Below are 10,000 nucleotides of genomic sequence, written 5' to 3' on the forward strand. Positions count from 1 at the left end.
CTCTCACACACTCTCACACACTCTCACACACTCTCACACACTCTCACACACTCACACTCTCACACTCTCACACACTCTCACACACTCTCACACACTCTCACACACTCTCTCACACTCTCTCACACTCTCACACACTCTCACACTCTCTCACACTCTCTCACACTCTCTCACACTCTCTCACACTCTCTCACACTCACTCTCACACACTCTCACACTCACTCACACTCTCTCACACTCTCTCACACTCTCTCACACTCTCTCACACTCTCTCACACTCACTCTCACACACTCTCACACTCACTCACACTCTCTCACACACTCTCACACTCTCTCACACACTCTCTCACACTCTCTCACACTCTCACACTCTCTCACACACTCTCACACTCTCTCACACACTCTCACACTCTCACACACTCTCTCACACACTCTCACACACTCTCACACTCTCACACTCTCTCACACACTCTCACACACTCTCACACACTCTCACACACTCTCACACACTCTCTCACACACTCTCACACACTCTCACACACTCTCACACTCTCACACACACACTCTCTCACACACTCTCACACTCTCTCACACACACACTCTCTCACACACTCTCACACTCTCTCACACTCTCTCACACTCTCTCACACTCTCTCACACTCTCTCACACTCTCTCACACTCTCTCACACTCTCTCACACTCTCTCACACTCTCTCACACTCTCTCACACTCTCTCACACTCTCTCACACTCTCTCACACTCTCTCACACTCTCTCACACTCTCACACACTCTCTCACACTCTCTCACACTCTCTCACACACTCTCACACTCTCACACACTCTCTCACACACTCTCACACACTCTCTCACACTCTCTCACACACTCTCACACTCTCACACACACACTCTCTCACACACTCTCACACTCTCTCACACACACACTCTCTCACACACTCTCACACACTCTCACACTCTCTCACACTCTCTCACACTCTCTCACACTCTCTCACACTCTCTCACACTCTCTCACACTCTCTCACACTCTCTCACACTCTCTCACACTCTCTCACACTCTCTCACACACTCTCACACTCTCTCACACTCTCTCACACACACACTCTCTCACACTCTCTCACACACTCTCACACTCTCTCACACTCTCTCACACACACACTCTCTCACACACTCTCACACACTCTCACACACTCTCACACACTCTCACACACTCTCACACACTCTCACACACTCTCACACACTCTCACACACTCTCACACACTCTCACACACTCTCACACACTCTCACACACTCTCACACACTCTCACACACTCTCACACACACTCTCACACACACTCTCACACACACTCTCACACACTCTCACACACTCTCACACACTCTCTCACACACTCTCACACACTCTCACACACTCTCACACACTCTCACACACTCTCACACACTCTCACACACTCTCACACACTCTCTCACACTCTCTCACACTCTCACACACACACTCTCTCACACACTCTCTCACACACTCTCTCTCACACTCTCTCTCACACTCTCTCACACACTCACACACTCTCACACACTCTCACACACTCTCACACACACTCTCACACACTCTCACACACTCTCACACACTCTCACACACTCTCACACACTCTCTCACACACTCTCACACACTCTCACACACTCTCACACACTCTCTCACACTCTCTCACACTCTCTCACACTCTCTCACACTCTCTCACACTCTCTCACACTCTCTCACACTCTCACACACTCTCACACACACACTCTCTCACACACTCTCTCACACACTCTCACACACTCTCACACACTCTCTCACACACTCTCTCACACTCTCTCACACTCTCACACACTCTCACACACTCTCACACACTCTCTCACTCTCTCACACTCTCACACACTCTCTCACACTCTCACACACTCTCTCACACACTCTCACACACACTCTCACACACTCTCTCACACTCTCTCACACTCTCACACTCTCACACTCTCTCACACACTCTCTCACACACTCTCTCACACTCTCACACACACACTCTCTCACACACTCTCTCTCACACTCTCTCACACTCTCTCTCACACACTCTCTCACACTCTCTCTCACACACTCTCTCACACTCTCTCTCACACTCTCTCACACACACACACACTCTTTAGATTATTTAAATGCTTCTTTTATTATCTGGGTCTCTTCTGTGAAATCGCTGCAGAAACACACTTTTGGAAGCTCTACTGTTAATAGTGTGGCTGAGGTCAGGTTATTAGAAGTCGAGCAGGTTTTTCACCCTAATTGGTGGAAAAAGATGAATGATTTTTCTATAAAAAGTTGCTTTAGTCTAAGAGTTTTATGAGATTCACTCGACTAGTTCATGTTTTTACCTTTAGGGCCTTCAGTGAAGTGTCCTGTAATGATCTGTTCTCGTTCTCCTCCTGGGTTCTGTCTGGACCAGGTCACCTGCACCACCTTCTCCTCTCCCTGCACCTCGAACCGGCAGGGAAGCCGAGTCTGTGTGTCGGAGAACGAGCGCTGGGACGCCGGCGGATCAAGGAACTCACTGTGAACACACACTGAGAAATAAAGAGTCAGTGTGAACATCTGCAAACATCTCTGACTGGGTTTACTGTTCGAGACGAGGTCAGTGTGTGAGAGTTAATAATAAACCCGCACTATCATGATCCATTGCTCTTGCCCCGACAAACACGTCACAGAAACACAAGGACGTTCCCATGCAGAACAACGAGCGAGTCAGAAATAAGCCAAAACTATCAATGCTCAATGCAAATAATAAAATGCATTCCATATGGTTAGTTTTTGACATGTTTAATCAAAGTGTTATGGTGTAAATTAATTTGTCAGTTTGCATGCATTTAACGTTTAGTATCATATTTGATTTATCAGGCTTTTATGGCTCATAAAGGTCTAATATCGTGAGAATATGGAGGAAAAAACTGTGAAATTTTATTCAGAGACTCAAACTGAACAAAAATGAGGACGTTTGTACAGTTATAATAAAAGACGTTTACTGGATAAAAGAGTGTAAACTGGACTGGAGAAGATCGAGTGCAACAGGTTCATCAGATCATGTTGATAAGTTATGATCAGATATGTATACAGAGGACATTATGTTTCGAGTAAAGCTGCATTACATTCTACAGGGAAATGTTTCTGCTCAGGAGAGAGTTCTCAGTCAAGTTTAATTTACATATCAACACCTTCTCAAATATTCCTCATAAACGTGGATCGAAACACACTCAAACGAGCCACTGGTTTTCATGCAGTGAATAATGAATGAAGCAGAGAAATGTTCAGCTTCAGTGTCTGAGCAGAGATGGAGACACACTCGAGATCTCTCTTAAACCGTTCATCCCGGATATTTCTGCTGATTTTGCTCTATTCTGGAACAGTTGGATCATGTAGAACTCGCACACACACTCGCATTTCAAAGTGAGAGAATGAGACCGAGAGAGAATGTCATCTTGAAGTTCCGGTTATTGTTTGTCTTCGTCTCAGCTGACACACACACTGAACACAAACACTCCAAACACACACACACTGACACGCCACACGTTTACAATAACAATACATAGCTTCACCTTCACACACACATTTGTTTTGCTATACTTGTTAGGACCTCCATTGGTGAAATGGTTTTTATACTGTACAAACTGTATATTCTCTCCTCTAACACTAACCCTACCCATCACACACACACACACACACACACACACACACACACACACACACACAGAGAGAGAGAGAGAGTAACTAGAGGTTCAATTAGAGCGGATTGTAGGAACCGTTCTTTGGTCGGTTCGTTCTTTCTCTGTATTTCATTCAGAGAATCACATCACTGCATTTCTGGACCACAATCAATTAGAGAATGCTCATCGTTAAACTCATTTAAGAATAATTTTAAGAAATGGCTTCATAATCAACAATGTGAACATTATTGCTGCTTCCTCTATTATTACTATTAATAATGTCATTATCATTTGTTATATTTAACTCATAAAAACTCACATTTTTATTATTATTGTGTACATATATCTCGTCTTTTTGTATGTTAATTGTATTTTACAGAGTTGTTTACATGTTCTAGTTCTATTATTGTTGTAATTGTTTTACCCTCTTCTCTAGTTTTAGGCCTAATAACATCTGGCAGAGGGACTAGCGATGAAAACTAGCCTTCGGGCTAATCTGGGTACATTTACATTCACGAATGTTGATTAATGTACACTGTCCCTTTTCTAAATCAATACATACACACACACACACACACACACACACACACACACACACACACACACACGCATTCTCTCACTCACTCACTCACACACACACACACACACGCATTCTCTCACTCACTCACTCACTCACTCACTCACTCACACACACACACACACACACACACACACACACACACACACACACGCATTCTCTCACTCACACACACACACACACACACACACACACGCATTCTCTCACTCACTCACACACACACACACACACACACACACACACACACACACACACACACACACACACACACGCATTCTCTCACTCACTCACTCACACAAACACACACACACACACACACACACACACACACACACACACACACACACGCATTCTCTCACTCACACACACACACACACACGCACGCACGCACACACACACACACACACACACACACACACACACACACACGCATTCTCTCACTCACTCACACACACACACACACACACACAGTTCTGCACACATTTCCTCCACGACAGTCATAAATAAGTGAGTAATGGTTTTTGAGGCTGGTTGAACTTTACCGACAGAAGAATGTCACTGCACCACATAGCAGATCTCTCTCTCACACACACACACACCGAAACACAACTTATGGACTCCCTGCTGAAAAAACAACAGCTAAAACACAACTATGCGTGTGGCTGGTTTTAGTGGGTTTGTTGCAGTATTTATTAACCTTTGTGAACGTTTATTAATAAAAACACAACGGTTTAATGTCATGTCAATCAATGCATTAACTTAATGATAACAGATAAAACTTTTGATTTCAACAGTGCATTAGTAAATTAATTAACATAAACTGATTACTAAATATTAGCTAAATATGAACAAAACCCCTATAGTAAAGTGTCACCGTAATTTACAAATATAACTGACTAACTAACACACACTACTCGAGTCCTCAGCAGTGTTTGAGTTTTTTGTCTTACCCATCAATGTGAAGAGGATCACACAGATGAAGCTCAGTAGTTTCGTCATGTTTCTGATTTATTCTCTCAGTGTATTTCTCTGTTATTCCTCCTCATGTTCTCACGCGCTTTTCTCTTCATCCATGTTAAACTGTGTTCTTCAGATCCGCCATTTGTCAGCATTAAAGGAATAAAAACAGACTACAAGCTGAGTTTCTACAGGAAGATCCAGAGGCTGATAAACTCATCATTAAACTCTGTTTGAAGTCTGTGTTCAGGTGAGCGTTCACACACACCTGCGTGTTCACGTGGGCTCCACCCACCGCTGGGCACGCGCACGTGCGCGCACACTCCCTCTCTCTCTCACTGACCTTTGGTTTGTGCACTAAACTATAAACTTATGTTTTTTCTCTTGAAATCAGAACTCTGTGGGGGATTTGAAATGATTTCTAGAAAACTCTCCTCTCTGAAGCTGTTAGAGCCAAAGTGAAGTTTGAGGAATTCGTGGCTTTTGTTTGGTTTGGTGTTTTGTAAAGTAGAAATGAACAGGACAAACCAGTTAAGCAGCGAATTCTTGACATTTAATGAACATACCCACAAACAGGCAAATTATTTAAACAACAATCTAGAGAGATATAGGCTACAAGGTTTGTTTTTACTTTTAAGTAAAATAATTTAATATTATTGTTATTATTTCAAGTAGCCTAATTTGTATTTTTTTTATTTTTTTATTTTATCATTAATATCATCTAAATACATTTAAATTACACGAATGTATATTTATGCAGGAGTTTGTGTTCTTCTAATTTGATTGGTCACGTGGTGTATCAAAGCTGATTGAAATAGTTATAAGTTTTGACCAGGAGCGAGTTAATGATTTAGTTTATTTCACAATAAACATTTCCTAACTGTTTTATTGCGACACCTGCTGGTCAACTGTATTTAAAATAGACATGAGAAGAGCTCAAGCATCAACTAGAACAGGGAGGGATTTAAGAAAGTCTTTTATTTAAATTAGAAATAAGAATATTTTTTACTCATCTTATACAGTAACAAGGAAAATTATTGGACACTGTTCAAGTTAGAAATATATTATTAAAAAAATGTACTATGTTAATTGGCATTGAGAGCCTTACACACACATTGTACAAATTAACATCGTCAAACAATGACAACAGAGCAGAACTGGAGATTAACGAAGCTTAAATAATGTAGAAAGCATTCGGGTGTTCTCAGGGCAGAGGCTTCTTCTTCATCCCAGGATGAAGAGTGTCGTAGGTGTCCTGATCACGACGGCCCAGATCCTGAGGAACGAAACACACTGATCAGACACACACACTCTCTGACAGTCATAAATCATAATCAGACCACAGTCATTCACTCACCAGACTCTCTCACAGTCATAAATCATAATCAGACCACAGTCATTCACTCACCAGACTCTCTCACAGTCATAAATCATAATCAGACCACAGTCATTCTCTCATCAGACTCTCTGAAGGTCATACATCATAATCAGACCACAGTCATTCACTCATCAGACTCTCTGACAGTCATAAATCATAATCAGACCACAGTCATTCACTCATCAGACTCTCTCACAGTCATAAATCATAATCAGACCACAGTCATTCACTCATCAGACTCTCTCACAGTCATAAATCATAATCAGACCACAGTCATTCACTCACCAGACTCTCTGACAGTCATAAATCATAATCAGACCACAGTCATTCACTCATCAGACTCTCTCACAGTCATAAATCATAATCAGACCACAGTCATTCACTCATCAGACTCTCTCACAGTCATAAATCATAATCAGACCACAGTCATTCACTCATCAGACTCTCTCACAGTCATAAATCATAATCAGACCACAGTCATTCACTCACCAGACTCTCTCACAGTCATAAATCATAATCAGACCACAGTCATTCACTCACCAGACTCTCTCACAGTCATAAATCATAATCAGACCACAGTCATTCTCTCATCAGACTCTCTGAAGGTCATACATCATAATCAGACCACAGTCATTCACTCATCAGACTCTCTGAAGGTCATACATCATAATCAGACCACAGTCATTCACTCATCAGACTCTCTGAAGGTCATACATCATAATCAGACCACAGTCATTCTCTCATCAGACTCTCTGAAGGTCATAAATCATAATCAGACCACAGTCATTCACTCATCAGACTCTCTCACAGTCATAAATCATAATCAGACCACAGTCATTCACTCATCAGACTCTCTGAAGGTCATACATCATAATCAGACCACAGTCATTCTCTCATTAGACTCTCTGAAGGTCATACATCATAATCAGACCACAGTCATTCACTCATCAGACTCTCTCACAGTCATAAATCATAATCAGACCACAGTCATTCACTCATCAGACTCTCTCACAGTCATAAATCATAATCAGACCACAGTCATTCACTCACCAGACTCTCTCACAGTCATAAATCATAATCAGACCACAGTCATTCACTCACCAGACTCTCTCACAGTCATAAATCATAATCAGACCACAGTCATTCACTCATCAGACTCTCTCACAGTCATAAATCATAATCAGACCACAGTCATTCACTCACCAGACTCTCTCACAGTCATAAATCATAATCAGACCACAGTCATTCTCTCATCAGACTCTCTGAAGGTCATAAATCATAATCAGACCACAGTCATTCACTCACCAGACTCTCTCACAGTCATAAATCATAATCAGACCACAGTCATTCTCTCATCAGACTCTCTGAAGGTCATACATCATAATCAGACCACAGTCATTCACTCACCAGACTCTCTCACAGTCATAAATCATAATCAGACCACAGTCATTCACTCACCAGACTCTCTCACAGTCATAAATCATAATCAGACCACAGTCATTCACTCATCAGACTCTCTCACAGTCATAAATCATAATCAGACCACAGTCATTCACTCACCAGACTCTCTCACAGTCATAAATCATAATCAGACCACAGTCATTCACTCACCAGACTCTCTCACAGTCATAAATCATAATCAGACCACAGTCATTCACTCATCAGACTCTCTCACAGTCATAAATCATAATCAGACCACAGTCATTCACTCACCAGACTCTCTCACAGTCATAAATCATAATCAGACCACAGTCATTCTCTCATCAGACTCTCTGAAGGTCATAAATCATAATCAGACCACAGTCATTCACTCACCAGACTCTCTCACAGTCATAAATCATAATCAGACCACAGTCATTCTCTCATCAGACTCTCTGAAGGTCATACATCATAATCAGACCACAGTCATTCACTCATCAGACTCTCTCACAGTCATAAATCATAATCAGACCACAGTCATTCACTCACCAGACTCTCTCACAGTCATAAATCATAATCAGACCACAGTCATTCACTCACCAGACTCTCTCACAGTCATAAATCATAATCAGACCACAGTCATTCACTCATCAGACTCTCTCACAGTCATAAATCATAATCAGACCACAGTCATTCACTCACCAGACTCTCTCACAGTCATAAATCATAATCAGACCACAGTCATTCTCTCATCAGACTCTCTGAAGGTCATAAATCATAATCAGACCACAGTCATTCACTCACCAGACTCTCTCACAGTCATAAATCATAATCAGACCACAGTCATTCTCTCATCAGACTCTCTGAAGGTCATACATCATAATCAGACCACAGTCATTCTCTCATCAGACTCTCTCACAGTCATAAATCATAATCAGACCACAGTCATTCACTCATCAGACTCTCTGAAGGTCATAAATCATAATCAGACCACAGTCATTCACTCATCAGACTCTCTCACAGTCATAAATCATAATCAGACCACAGTCATTCTCTCATCAGACTCTCTGAAGGTCATACATCATAATCAGACCACAGTCATTCTCTCATCAGACTCTCTCACAGTCATAAATCATAATCAGACCACAGTCATTCTCTCATCAGACTCTCTGAAGGTCATAAATCATAATCAGACCACAGTCATTCACTCACCAGACTCTCTCACAGTCATAAATCATAATCAGACCACAGTCATTCTCTCATCAGACTCTCTGAAGGTCATACATCATAATCAGACCACAGTCATTCTCTCATCAGACTCTCTCACAGTCATAAATCATAATCAGACCACAGTCATTCTCTCATCAGACTCTCTGAAGGTCATAAATCATAATCAGACCACAGTCATTCACTCACCAGACTCTCTCACAGTCATAAATCATAATCAGACCACAGTCATTCACTCATCAGACTCTCTGAAGGTCATACATCATAATCAGACCACAGTCATTCTCTCATCAGACTCTCTGAAGGTCATACATCATAATCAGACCACAGTCATTCACTCATCAGACTCTCTCACAGTCATAAATCATAATCAGACCACAGTCATTCTCTCATCAGACTCTCTGAAGGTCATAAATCATAATCAGACCACAGTCATTCACTCACCAGACTCTCTCACAGTCATAAATCATAATCAGACCACAGTCATTCACTCATCAGACTCTCTGAAGGTCATACATCATAATCAGACCACAGTCATTCTCTCATCAGACTCTCTGAAGGTCATACATCATAATCAGACCACAGTCATTCACTCACCAGACTCTCTCACAGTCATAAATCATAATCAGACCACAGTCATTCACTCATCAGACTCTCTGAAGGTCATACATCATAATCAGACCACAGTCATTCTCTCATCAGACTCTCTGAAG

The 10,000-nt window shown here is 41.8% G+C and overlaps 1 protein-coding gene and 1 long non-coding RNA gene across 2 annotated transcripts in view; both read right to left on the reverse strand.

The window, feature by feature from the left end:
* The window catches only part of LOC308686495 (nectin-4-like), a 35,581-nt gene extending 29,981 nt beyond the window's left edge, over positions 1-5,600 (reverse strand). Inside the window, exons 1-2 of the mRNA XM_081394922.1 lie at positions 5,257-5,600; positions 2,407-2,595 (exon numbers count right to left, since the gene is read on the reverse strand). Of these exons, the coding sequence (XP_081251048.1) occupies positions 2,407-2,595; positions 5,257-5,305 (238 nt within the window). The 5' untranslated portion in view covers positions 5,306-5,600. The remainder of the gene's footprint in view (positions 1-2,406; positions 2,596-5,256) is intronic.
* Positions 5,601-6,222: 622 nt separating this feature from the next.
* Positions 6,223-10,000, reverse strand: part of LOC308686496 — a 7,005-nt gene continuing 3,227 nt past the window's right edge. Inside the window, exon 3 of the long non-coding RNA XR_014029608.1 lies at positions 6,223-6,539. This is a non-coding gene — a long non-coding RNA (uncharacterized lncRNA). The remainder of the gene's footprint in view (positions 6,540-10,000) is intronic.

This window comes from Scardinius erythrophthalmus (genome assembly GCF_964197995.2).
Source record: "Scardinius erythrophthalmus genome assembly, contig: HAP1_SCAFFOLD_328, whole genome shotgun sequence".
Classification (NCBI taxonomy): domain Eukaryota; kingdom Metazoa; phylum Chordata; class Actinopteri; order Cypriniformes; family Leuciscidae; genus Scardinius; species Scardinius erythrophthalmus.